Source organism: Gadus chalcogrammus, chromosome 16 (genome assembly GCF_026213295.1).
Source record: "Gadus chalcogrammus isolate NIFS_2021 chromosome 16, NIFS_Gcha_1.0, whole genome shotgun sequence".
In the NCBI taxonomy this organism is placed as follows: Eukaryota; Metazoa; Chordata; class Actinopteri; order Gadiformes; family Gadidae; genus Gadus; species Gadus chalcogrammus.
In genome coordinates, this window is record NC_079427.1 from 9,134,667 (window position 1) to 9,148,851 (window position 14,185).

Here is a 14,185-nt window from a genome sequence, read left to right on the forward strand (position 1 = left end):
GCCCCTCTGTTGAGAGGAACGCGGTACCCCGTAGCGCTCTGTGCGGCGGTCCCATGTGTGCCCATGGTCGGGTTATCTCTGTTCATCTGAAAACCTCTTGCAGTCCTCCACGCTGTATTGCACAAACACACATTCCAGTATGTTTTCTATTACTGCAGAGCTTCTTCTGTGGTTTTCACTCCATTCATTATTTGAGTCAAAAACATATGGAGGAGATAGACTCCCTCGTCCCTTTCTCTGGGTTTGTCCCCCTCTCTCTCTCTCTTTCTCTCTCGCTATCCCATGCTCTGCCCCCCTGCCCTTCCCTCTCCACCTCTTGTCTTGATGGCTCTTTAGTTTTTGACGGTTGCTGAGTGTGGTCATCTCCACAGCAGCACAGGAGTCAATAAAAAGCCAATGAGAAAGTCACTCTAAATGACGTTCGTTCTTCAATAATGCTAAATGCAAATGCAAATTGATTAGTGAACTCAATACCCATCAAATAATTGTCTCAAATCAATACACACACACACACACACACACACACACACACACACACACACACACACACACACACACACACACACACACACACACACACACACACACACACACACACACACACACAGACAAGGTACACACATGCACACTCCCATCACGTCTTCCGCCTCCTCATGCACACCGAACGCAGAGCACCATCTTCCAACCCAGTCAAATGTTGACAGCACCTTCAAGGCCTCATGGATGCATGAGGAAACGCTGCTCCTGACAGCCACAGAGAGGGGGGCTGGGTAGGGGGTTGGTGGGGGGGTCGGGGGTTGGTGGGAGGGGCAGAAGCAGTTTGCTGCCATGAACGCAGGTATCTGCCACTGCCACCACTTTCTCTCTTTCTGTCTCTCCATGTGTCTCTCTCTCTCTCTCTGTCTGTAAATATCTCTCTCTCTCTCTATCTCAACCTCTCTTTGTCTGTATCTCTCTCTCTCTTTCCCTCCATTTCTTTCTCGATGTGTCCTCTGGGAAGATGGAGGTGTTTGAAGATGTGGATGACACCCGTGTGGTGACACCGCCTGCCAGCACGTCTTGCCGCTCCCAGGCGTTTGAAGCAGACAGAGTGAGACAAAAAAAGCTATCTCTAGACTATACAAGCCACAAAGGTTGTGCCGGGAAACAGCCCATAATACAGGATTTTATTGGGTGACACATGGGCTCCGGCCATCCTAACTGGCCCCACTGAATGGCGATGGCTGCTAGCACGTATTCCCTAACGATATGGGATTCTAATGACGGGGTGAGGCCGTGATTGTAATGTGGCTGGGGCTTTGACGCACCGAATTGAGTTGTTTACCATTTTGAATTGGTTTCTGCCAGTGGAGCCGCAGAGTTGTGTTCATTTAGTTTGACTTGACCTCCGGTGGGGAGCGCATTAACCCTGCGCACACACGGCTGTGATGGCTTTCTGCATCCCTAAACAGTCTGGCTTGCTCGCGCAGCTGCCTGCAGAACTATGTGTAGCCAGTAGGGGGCAACCCTATTGGTGTGTGTGTGTGTGTGTGTGTGTGTGTGTGTGTGTGTGTGTGTGTGTGTGTGTGTGTGTGTGTGTGTGTGTGTGTGTGTGTGTGTGTGTGTGTGTGTGTGTGTGTGTGTGTGTGTGTGTGAGTGAGTGAGTGATTGGAGGCTGATCTGAAACTGATAATAAACCCCCATGGACTAATAAGGTTTTGCAGCAAGCGCAGGGACTCAATGCTGTTCCATTACCTGGGGGACATCATGTCTGGCTCGGTCTGCATTCAGACCGTTGATGTGAGGTGTGTGTAGGATCTACACTGCATTCGTGGGCATGTTTGCATTGTGTGTTTGCATTTAAATTCATATATGTTGGTGGATGAATATGTGCACATGCGGAGGTTGGTGATTGTGCTCATGTTGCTGTGTGTGTGTGTGTGTGCCCGTGTGTGCCTGAGTACCGGGGGATTCCGGGGGACCAGGCCGGGTGAAAAGGACAGGTGTCTCTGAGGTACGGCTAAATGTCCCCACTAGTACTGAGGTTCTCATAATAGCTCCCCGACGGCCGTCCTTGTCGTGAGGGGGCACCGCTCCAAATGTCAGTGCCTCAGAATGACCTTTCAGGGACCTGGAAGGAATCAAAGAAAGAAATTGTACCGTCTACCTTAAATGGCAAACAACACTCCACCTTTGATCCGATAACTGATGGCTAAGGCCATGTCAGCGGTTGTTATTATCGCCGTGATTTATTATTCGATTACTTTTATTAATCCCCTTTATTTGCTCATTGTTAGTCAGGTTTTTCGTTTTTGTGGCGGTCGCAGTAACTGCGGTTATCTCATGCTAAGCATGCCGTGCCGTCGGTATCTGAGTGCATTAAAAGGCCCTCGTGTCTACGACCACAGTGTGTGGACCAGTCATTATCCATTATCGGAGCGCTGGCTCTAATGGCCGCTGTGGCCGAGGTGCAGTTGTGGTAAACACTTCACTTTATCTTGTCCTCCGCGCCGACCACACAACACATGTAAAGCCAATCAACGTCACGAATACATCACTGAAACGATACACGCAAAGCTGATCACAGCCAAACACACACACACACACACACACACACACGTCTCTCTCCGCTATCTGCCTGACCCAGGGCTTGTGTGCGCGTCCCAGCTCATTGAATTATTAGCTAATTGTTATCAGAGCGGGTATTGATCGGGTGTGGCGCGGCGGTCGCGGGCGGGTCTATGTGTGGAGGGGTCTCGCTAACCAGATTGCAGCGCGGGGCTGATATGAAGTGACTGAGGAGAGATAAACAGGCCCCCTGCATGGGAGGATGAGATAGAGTATTTCTACATGCACGTGCGCTCCTCACACGCGCACACCCACACAAACACACACACACATGAAGATTCATACAGACACACGCACATGCGCACACATCAAAGCACATGCATGCACAAGGGCACACACACACAAACACATAAACTCCCATACAAACACATGCACTCCCACACGTACACACACACACACACACACACACACACACACACACACACACACACACACACACACACACACACACACACACACACACACACACACACATCCGTACTCACACATACACTGACGCACAAACAAACACACAAATCCACTCCCACACAAACACACACACACACATCCACACACATCCACACACATGCACTCCCAGACAAACACACACACACACATACACACACTTGCACCCACACACACCGGTGCCGTCTCTCCGCTGCAGACTCCCGTGCCCTGGAGAGGCTCTGGGCTCTGGGATCCGTGTGCCGCTGGACCGTGTGCTGCCTCCTCTTCCTCGTCCTTGCCCCGGCTATGTAGGTCACGGGTGCCCCGCAACCATATCTCCTGCACCCCAGATACAGAGTGCAGTCGATACCGCTGACAGAAGTCCAACTAGCCCTGGATTACAAGTTGCCTCATTAACTTTGTTCCTATGCCGAGACGGTTCACCTCACCGAGGAGGGAACATGTCCCCTGCCTCATGCAGGGATGGGCACATATAGGGGATACATTTGGGGTACGATTCAGTGTATGGTGCAGTGGAGCGCTGCTGTTCTCTCTGGGGTAGGGTGGATGGATTATGGTGCTGGTGTGTTGTGTGGTTCTGGAGTCTGGACCCCAAAACGTCTGCAGTCGTGGTGTAGAAACGAGTGTAACAACGAGGTATCAGCTAACCCCTAGCTGCTCCTTAATGACAAAAAATCCCCTGGAATCCCTGTGAGTCATTTGATAAAGGCTGCAGGTCGAGATGGTAGTAAACAGTAATGGCTCCCAGTGTGGACGAGAGGCGAGAGACACAGCCATTGTGAGGAATAAAAAAAAGAGCAGTAGAAGGGAGAGACAGCGTGGAGGCGAGAGGAGGAGGCAGGGGTGAGGGTGAGGATGGGGAGGGAGAGGGGGGAGGTAGACATAGCGCACGGATCCTGCACACAGCAGCCAGCAGTGTGTTTCAGATTGTTTCCCATTTGCATGATAATATGAACACAGTGTACGGCTGTGTGTTCAACACTCGACACGTAAACACACACACACACACGCACACACACACACACACACACACACACACACACACACACACACACACACACACACACACACACACACACACACACACACACACACACACACACACACACACACACACACACACACACACACAAGGCACACACAAAATGTACACAAAACATACCCACACACACGCAAAACATACACACACAAAAAACGTACACAAAACATTCCCACAAAAATCACTAACACAAAGATAAACACACGCACACACACACACTATGCAAACACATACCGACCACTGATCAGCACACCAGCATGCTAACACATTTTCAGCTCCAATGCAAACAACACCAATACACATACAGGCTCACAGAGACAACAAAACAAACAAGCACACACACACACACACACACACACACACGCACACACACACACACACACACACACACAAACACACACACACACACACACACACACACACACACACACACACACACACAGCACGGCTCCCTGAGGGGTTTCTACATATGGATCCAGAGGACCTGATTAGCAGGCTGGGGTGTCCAGGGGCTTGAGTCCCTGTCCTGTCAGGAGATGGTGCTCATTAAAGCAGACAGCGTTACATCATGTTTGCGTGCAGGTCGGTTTTCCGCTGTGCCTGCCCTGCCAGCCAGTGCATTACCGCAGAGGAACCAACGCGATTACCCGTGCTTTGATTCGATGAACATGAAATTGCAATCGGGGAACTGGCAGGCGTGTTTTTCCGGTGGATTCCATGGCCGTCGCGGAGCCCTCCCCTTTCATGGAGGACTGATGGCAGGAGTAACTGTGACGGCCGTCAAACGCTTTAGTCACGACAAAGTGAGGAAACGAAACGCTAAACAACGTGAAGTCACATGCAGTTGTCCTGACGACTATCTGCTTCAACCTTATGGAGGGAGATATCTGCTTGACAACAGCAAGCGCGTGTGCGTGTGTTTGTGTGTGTGTGTGTGTGTGTGTGCGTGTGTGTGCGTGCGTGCATGCGTGCGTGCGTGCGTGAGGGAGAACTACCTCTACAGACCTGAGCAGGAGAGTGAGAGAGTGAAGTAATCAGTTTATTACTGATGCTGTCTCTGCAATCCTCGGGCTGATGCTGTTCCATCAATTTCTGTTAAAGTGCACCTTTGAGCCCTCACTGAGTAGGTTGCGTGTTTATCTTTGTGTATATGTAAGTGAGTGTCTATATGTGTGCGTGTGTTTGTGAGTGTCTGTATTTGTGCTTGCGTCTGTCTGTGTGTGTGTGTGTGTGTGTTTGTGTGTGTGTGTGTGTGTGTGTGTGTGTGTGTGTGTGTGTGTGCGTGTGTGCGTCTGCATATGTGTGTGTGTCTGTTTGTGTGTCTGTGTGTACTCTTGTGTGCCTGTACGTGTGTTCTTGAGTATGTGATACATGAGGGCAGAGTGTTTGGTACTTAGATCTACCTAATGTAGCAGTGATTTGCTGAGCAGGCACTAGCAAATGCTTCAATTTATTCCCGAGCATTTAGGTGTTTTGTGCAGCATTCAAACACGCTCCGACACACATACATAACGTGTATTGCTCCCCCGTAAAAAGGATGTGGGGGGGGGGGCATTTTACTAGGTAGCATTTTATTTTTATACATGCATAATACTAAACATCCATTCCAGGGCTGGGCATGTCTCCATCTCTACGTTATATAATATGCACGCAAACGCTCTCAGAAGAATGAAAGGAGGAGAGAGAGAGGTCGGGAGAAAGACACGGGCCCACCCAGAGGCTGTAAAGGTCGTCTCTGCATCCAGTTTAATTTCTTTTCCCTCTCCGGCGACGGCTCAGATCTATAAAGTGATCCATAAATCCTTTTTTAATGTCCCAGCATATCGGCTGCCTGGGATTCAACACCCCTGCCTCCTCTCCTCCTCTCCTTCTTCTCCTCCTCTTCTACTCCTCTTCTCCTCTCCTCAGCCTTCTCCTCCTCTCCTCTTCCTCTGCTTCTTCCCTCCCTCCTCGTCCCCGTGCCACTGCTCAGCCACCATTCAGAACGGCATAGCATACCCTGACCCTCCATTCCCTCACAACAACATACCCTGACCCTCCATACCACCCACACCAGCACACCATGACCCTCCATTCAACCCACACCACCATACCCCGAGACACGATTCCTTCCACAGGTCAGACAAACCTCATAGTCCTCCCTGCAACCGATCACCGCGTTGCCAAAGACTGTGTAGTGGCTTTTAGTGTAGTGGCTTTTAACACCTAATCATAATGCCACACACAAACCTGTCGAAAGCATCCGCCACATGTAGTAAAATACACATGAATGTGTTTTAGTGACATCAAAAGTGGGAGTGTCCACCTCGATGTATAATGGATAGATAAGCAACATTGGCTACAGTTCACTGGGTAGGCTGGTCGACTGATCCGTCATGCATCTAGGTAGGACACGCCCACTTTTGATGGCACTAAAACACAGGAAAAGGCAGATTTTCAAACAGCTTGTAATGGCTAATCACACTCACACCTGGTGGCATGATATCAACCCTTCAAAGCTGGGTCACAGCACTGACCCCCCCCCCCCCACACACACACACACACACACACACACACACTTACAATTTTACACTCTTCTCACACGCACACACACACACACACACACACACACACACACACACACACACACACACACACACACACACACACACACACACACACACACACACACACACACACACACGGGCACAGTCTTCTGTGGTTATCCCTTTGTCTTCCGTCCATCCGTCCTTCTGTCCATCCGTCCTTCTGTCCATCCATCCTTCCATCCGTCCGTCCGTCCGTCCGTCCTTCCATCCGTCCGTCCATCCTTATGTCCGTCCGTCCATCCATCCATCCCCACCCTCCGTCGTCACGCCGACAGGCCCGCGCTGTGCAGCGCGAGGCGCGGCTACACACGCAGCTCATCAACCCCCGGCAGATAAAAGCTGCTCATCTCCAGCCGAGAGCTTAATTAAAACGGGGGGCCTCGCCGCAGACTGACACCTTTTACACGCTGCAAACGGCTGCCTGCCCGCCGTTACTGCCAATCCAATTATTCCCCCCCCCCCCCCCCCCCCATCCCATCCCAACCCATAAAGCAAGCCGAGGAGCAGCCCCTTCAAATAGGCTGGTGTTGAGGGAGGGGAGAGGGTTGGGGGGGGGGGGGGGGGGGGGGAAGCTATTAAAGATTATACAAAGATTTGGTGGAGACTCGACTTCCCAGAACAAGGACTGGGGAGATGGGGAGTTGGGGGTGGGAGGGGCGGCTGCTTCAATGCAAGACGGCCAAATAAACTGGTGAGAAACAAAATTTGAATTTATTTATTAGTGTCTTCCATTTTTGGTAGTTCACAGGGTATGTGTGAGTGTGTGTGTGTGTGTGTATGTGTGTGTGTGTGTGTGTGTGTGTGTGTGTGTGTGTGTGTGGGTGTGTGTGTGTGTGTGTGTGAGCAATGTGCTTTTTTGTTGACTTGTGGGGAGCTAGTCTTTGTGTGCATAAATACACCTGTGTGTGTGTGTCCTTGTGTGTGTGTGTGTATGCGTGTGTGCGCGCGCACGTGTGTGTCGGTCTCTCAGGGATGGCAATATGCTCTCAGGCTGGCCACAGTTCAGCTGCAGCATCCTGGGGATTATCTTCCCCAGCGGAAGGTCACATCCTCAATGTCATTAGGGCCGGGCGCGAACACACACACGCCACCACCGCACGAAACACTAGACCTGCTAGCTCTGTAGCTAGGCTAGGAATAGTGCAGTCAGAGACAGTTGGGCCACGCTTTAATACTGAATGTTATATGTTAACATATTTAAAACAGTGATACAAAAGAAATGTGTTCAGAATGGGAAGTGCACTGAACATATAACGTATTCAGTTAAATAACCTCATGTTTACACCAAGAGGAAACTAAAGTCGTTTTAATAGAGCATTTTCAACAATGCTTTTTAACTGATTAGCTTTCAGTCCACCGAACTATGGGGTCGAGTGCCGCATCAGTAACCAGTACTTTGTTTGGGAGTCCTGGAGGATCCCAGACTTTACGAGGGCCCGGCCTATTTAAGCCCACTTCCAAAGCAGAGGCCGCTGCTAATTCAAAGTGGCAAGCGTGCCTAAGCCTTCCCCAGCCAGGAGGCTCACAGTGACCGCTGCGCTCTAAATTTACATCCTGGCCCGGCAGGAAAGTTTTAAAACCCACGGGCAGCAGCAGCAGAAGCAGTGTAGTGTGGCCAACTTGTTTCTCCAGAGCTATTCCTGATAAGAATCAATACTCCCAGCGGTAGACAGGCAGGGCAAGAGCCGTCCTCTCAGCTGTGTCCTAACTGAAACCATGCGATACACTTCTCAACATGCCCACTCAGCCGTTCAGCTCTGGCCTTGGCAGCCATGCAGCCCATAATAATATAACTCACACACCGCCGCTCCAATGTCCCTTATCCCAGCCTGGATAGGATGGAGATGGTATCACAGAGAACAGTGTCTCAGGGGGGGGGGAAGACACTGCCTTCATGCTGTGCCTTCTCCTCTCCTCCTCTTCCTCCTGCTCCTCTTCCTCTCCTGTACTGTCCTCTCCTTCCCTTTTCTTTACTGTCCTCACTCCTCTCCCCTCCTGTTGTCTCCTCTCCTGTACTGTCCTCTCCTTCCCTTTTCTTTACTGTCCTCACTCCTCTCTCCTCTCTCCTCTCCTTTCTTCTTCTCCTCTCCATTCCCCTTTCCTCTCCTTCCCTCTCTTCCTTTCCCTTCCACTCTTCTCCTCTACCCTCCCCTCTCCTCTCCCCTCTTCTCCCTTCCTCCTCCTCCTCCTCCCCCCCCCCCCCCCCCCCCCCCCCCCCCTGCCTCTCCTCTCCACTGTCTATTTGTTACCCATCGGGCTGAGCGGATTCACCTGCTCAAATTGGACGCCTGGCTGCCTCTGTCTGGCTGGTGCAATTGGCAGGAAATCAATCCCACTCCAGTGGACATCACCCACCCACCAGCGCACCTTCCCTCCCCTCTCCCCTCTCCCCTCGCCCCTCTCCCCTCTCCACTCCTGCCCGGCTGTATGTGGAGGCTTGACTCAGGGCCGTGGTCCAACAGCAGTGGGCCGCTCTGTCTTATCGAGGCAGCCGCAGAGACCCGGGGACCCATTGTTCGCCAGTATCAGCGCCGCTGCAGTCTCAGCGGCAGCACGCCCCGCCCTACACCGCACTTCTGCCAAGTCACATGTACAGCACGCGCATGCTCACACACGGACAGTCCCATAAACACCTACAGTCACACCCGCACACAGTCACACACACGCATAGAGCCACACCCGCATAGCCACTCTTCGTTAACAGGCACACACACAAACACAGACATGTCCATAGTCTCCCACACGCATGTGTTCACACACACACACACGCACACACGTCCGCACATACAGTCACACACACTCTTCGTCAACACACACACACACACACACACACACACACACACACACACACAGACATGCATCCATACTCTCACACTTGCATGAACACACACACACACACACACACACACACACACACACACACACACACACACACACACACACACACACACACACACACACACACACACACACAAACTAGACATAAGAGTGAGAACTAGAGTGAGCCTAGGACCCCTTTGAAGCGGGAATGCGTGCGTACTTGTGGCGGTGGCTAATTGCTGCGCGGCGCGTAACAGGAGAGGATGAGGCCGAGGGCGCGCCGCGTCATTATTTATTATGCTAATGTCTTCGTTTTGAGACACAATTAAGTGATTAGAAAGCTGTCGCTCGCCCTGCTCCCTCTCTCACCCCCCTCCCCCCGCCTCGCCCTTCCTTGTCTTTCCTTTGCTTTGCACCGTATTACAGTAATGAAGCCATTACTTCTCCGAGTGAATTTTAATGAGTTTTTAACTAACATTTTAATGAGCTGTACATTAACATAAAGCATGGATTAGGCTAAATGAATCTTTGTGCGCCTACTTGTGTGTGTTTGTGCGTGTGTGTGTGTGTGTGTGTGTTTGCATGTGCGTGTGTGTCTATTACGCATGCCCGTGTTTGGGTGGGTGCGGAAGCATGTGTGTAATGACGAGTGGTTCATTAAGAGTTAATTATATTGTTTTACGGTGGCGACACCAACACGTTTCTCTTCCTGGCTCTTGGCCGGCATGAATCCCCTGCCATCCACTTCCTGTCATTACCTTGTGACCGGAAGGGGGGGGGGGGGACTCGTTAGGACCAATTAAGGTTTCGCTGTGTGAAATATGAAGGGGTCACGTGGTTTCAATCAGCGTATTTCTTTAAGAAGTAGAAGAATCGAGGTCATAACCACCAACCCCACACCACCACCACCACCCCCACCCCTAACCACCACCACCAACACCACCGCCTGTGTGATGGAATGTGGAGCATATGGCCCCAGTAGCTCTGCTCCGCCTAAGCCCCGCCCACCCCTGCTGCTCTGGCTAAGCCCCGCCCACCCCTGCTTCCCCTTAATCAACACCCTGCTGTTCTTCATCACCTCGAAAAGTTTGACCTTCAGCACACGCATCCCTCGCTCGGTACATACACCCCCTGCTCTCTCCAACCCCGCACACACACACACACACACACATAACCCACAAACATGCACACACGCAGATAATGTCTCCTTTATTTGAACTGGAGCGGATCCATTAAAGATGCACATATCATGATCTCACCAGCTGTGTCTTCTCCCCCCCCCCCGCTCACCGGCGCTATCGCCTAGCTCAGCACCGCCGCCCGGACCTCGTCTCCCCTTCCCTACCCCCACCTCACCCGCCCACCACTCTATACCCCACTTCCAGGTGTCTTATCGGCGGAGGTGACAGCGTCATTTGCAATCCCATGGCTCTGGATGTAGGGGGGAGATAGAGGGGGGGGAGGGAGGGGTGGAGGAGATGCTATCGTCACGGCTAGCATGGCCACGCTGTGCCGGTTTGCCGCGCATGATAGGACGTGCGTGTGCGCGACTTCCCTTTGCAGGAGCCGCCGGCCGAGCGAGCATCAGCATGTTGTAGAGAGAGAGAGAGAGAGAGAGAGGGAGAGAGAGAGAGAGAGAGAGGGAGAGAGGGAGAGAGGGAGAGAGAGAGAGCACTGATAAGGGGGCCTTGGGAGAGAGTGGGAGTTGCCTTGTGTTGGGACGGCACTGGATATCATGTGGGAAGTAGAGGTCATCAACCCGCAGGAGAGAGAGGTAGATCAAGATAGACCGAGAGAGAGAGATAGAAGAGAAAGAGAGGTAGATCAAGATAGACCGAGAGAGAAGAGAGAGAGAGGTAGAAGAGAGAGAGAGGTAGATCAAGATAGACAGAGAGGGGGAGAGACCGAGAGAGAAGAGAGAGAGATAGAAGAGAGTGAGGGAGTCTCTTATGACAGCAGGGGGGATGGAGAGAGAGAGACAGAGTCAGATAGGAGGGAGGGAGGGAGGGAGGGGGGAGGGAGGGAGGGAGGGAGGGAGAGAAAGAGGATGTCGGGAGGATATGGATGAGTTGTGCTAATGGTGCCGGCCTCTCCCTGGTCCTCAGTGGGCCCACAGCCCTGGGCACTGCCAGGCTGCCATATTGATACAGCTGTTCCCTCCGTCTGACCTTCGACCCTGGGCTGGGGGTTGGGGGAGTTGGGGAGGGAGGAGGTTATGGGGGGAACAGCGTGAACCTGTTGGCTGTCTGCATGGTCAGGTTGAAGGGCTAATTTCTGCATCTGGTTGGCAGACAGAGGTTATCCCGCTGTAGTGCCGGGAGAGGTTTATATCATTATTAATAATAATATTATCATAATATTGTGGATGTCTGCCGTCACAACGAGGGATTCAGCTCCAACCAGTCATTTGGACACTCAGTAATGCAATGGTGCGGGTGTATTTTTGGGGCTTAGTGCCTGCCTGACTGGCCTTGTGAGCTCAACCCTGATTGTTATTTACCTCAGAGTTTCGCAGTGAATATCACTCTGGCCTTGGCCGGCCAGAAAAGGATTTCCAAATATGACTCTATCCTTTCGGTGTTAAGAAAAAAGCCCGCGAATCAGAGGCATGATCATGTTCTCTTCACTCTGGCTGAATCCGGTTGGAAGTAAAGCAAAAAACGAGAAAAGTATCACTTTTTAACATCGTTATTCAGTCAGTGTCGGTCTTGGATGCCATACTTTCCTCGGAAGAAGCCATGCTTCCTTAAAGCCTTTTTCGTCGTGAACTGAAACTCCGCCAATCTACAGATGGAATCAGAAAATGAACTTGCGAGTTCTCAAGAGTCTTCCGCCAGCCTGACAGCCCAGAAGGTCATGGGTTTGGGGCCTGGGTCTGGTGGCACTTCCCCCCCGGAGACCAGCTCCCATCCGTTGTTTGCTAGCATTTGATATCCAGCGAGCCTAAACCGGGCTAAATAACGGCTCCATAAATACACGGAGGGGTGGATGGCTGGCTAATGCTCCTTCTGCCTGCAGCTACGGCAGTAATACAAGCCACCAATGGGAACAGCGCGGAGGTACTCGAGTCTTTCTTTTCTCATCCGCTGAAGGCGGGATTGGAAATGGTTACAATGTAATAATATCACGCTGTCAAATGAAGCAGGGAAAGCACTTGAAAGAATCACGAGCTCTTGGAAATCCGTGACTCTCCTGTAGAGAGAGTGGCTGTGTGTGTGTGTGTGTGTGTGTGCGTGTGTGTGTGTGTGTGTGTGTGTGTTTTTGTGCATGGTTTATTTTTTAATCAGAATGTGGATGGGAGGCAGTGGGGTCGCGTGGTGGGGTATGGCCGGGGGCTTTTAGCTGCTGTAATCTCTCTGGGACTGTCTGAGCTCGGGACCGCCACCATATATATATATATATATGTATGCTCAGGAAGGGGTCGTTTCACTGCAATAAAAATGCGAGGCAAAATGTAATAGCTACCAAACAAAGATGCGCACACACACATACACGCACACACAAACGCAAATACACATTTCCATCCATAAAGTTCCACATTTCCGGAATTACAAAAAGATACCCTGCAGCTTTGTATATCGCAAGAGCATTTAGTTCGGATATTCTCTGCTTGTGTTTGTGTGTGTGTGTGTTTGTGTTAGTGAATGCATGTGTGTGTCTGCAAGAACACTGCGAGTGTGTGTGCCACTGTGCCAGGAGTGTACAGAGTTATTGCTGTGTGTGTGTATTTTTCAAAATCCCACCCTGAAAAACAACTTGTTGTTTCAGCAGCCGGTAGTGATGGCGGTGTGAGAGGCGCCACCTTTTGCGCTCCTCAAAGCAAAAAACGCACTTATCTCGGCACGCAGCGAGCCACACGCCTCGGCCATCGAGGACCCCACTAATCTCGGCGACAGGCCGTGGCAGCCCCCCCTTACGGTGAATAATATCCTGGCCGGGCCGGGGAAAGGGCAACACCTCCAAGCTCCCATCCGGATATCTCTGCTCACCCCTGGTCCCGTCGCACAACGCTCCGCAGGCCAGACCTCGGAGAGTGTGCGTCCACTGGGGGGTTGACCGTGCTGACAAGTGCCCTGGGGAGGTGGGTTCCGTATGTCTGCGTGTGTCTCAGGTGAGACCACCGCACCAGGGACAAGGCAGACCCCTGCTACGCATAGCTGCTGGCGGTAGCCTCTCCGGAGACGCGTTCCAAATTTGGTTTGCAAAGCAGGGTGCTCTCCGTCTCCCGTGTGTCCCCCCCCCCCCAGGACTGGCTCCAGCTGCCGGGAGCCCGTGGAGGCTCCAGCTGTTGGGGCCCCTGGCAGCTCCAAAAGGGCCGCTACCCCTCTCCATCGCTCTCTCCTTAAGGTTGGCCGGGGGGTTTTACTGGATGCTAAACCAGCCAGCGCCGCCAATTAACCGTGCTCCGTAACTTCTGTTCCGGCTGCTTCTAAATGAACTCGCTCCTCCGGTGGAACTTGGACCAAATTTATTGACCAACTGTATTCATTACTCCGCATCACCAGTGCATATATTAACGTTAGCCCGGGCAGATTCCCTCAGTTAGCCCCTGGCTGACAGACGGGCGGATGCAGAAGCTTGCCACCAAGGGGGTGAAAGTGCTAAGTAAGTAAGGAAATAAATAAATAAAGCGTTCGGAAATAAATTATTCAAAAAGGGAATATGAATAAGCGTCAAGCCAGCG

The 14,185-nt window shown here is 51.7% G+C and overlaps 1 protein-coding gene across 1 annotated transcript in view; it reads left to right on the forward strand.

Moving 5' to 3' along the window:
- Nucleotides 1–13,281: 13,281 nt before the first annotated feature.
- Nucleotides 13,282–14,185, forward strand: part of robo2 (roundabout, axon guidance receptor, homolog 2 (Drosophila)) — a 79,876-nt gene continuing 78,972 nt past the window's right edge. The window contains exons 1-3 of the mRNA XM_056610423.1: nt 13,282–13,289; nt 13,520–13,582; nt 13,749–13,801. Coding sequence (XP_056466398.1) covers nt 13,282–13,289; nt 13,520–13,582; nt 13,749–13,801 — 124 coding nt within the window. The remainder of the gene's footprint in view (nt 13,290–13,519; nt 13,583–13,748; nt 13,802–14,185) is intronic.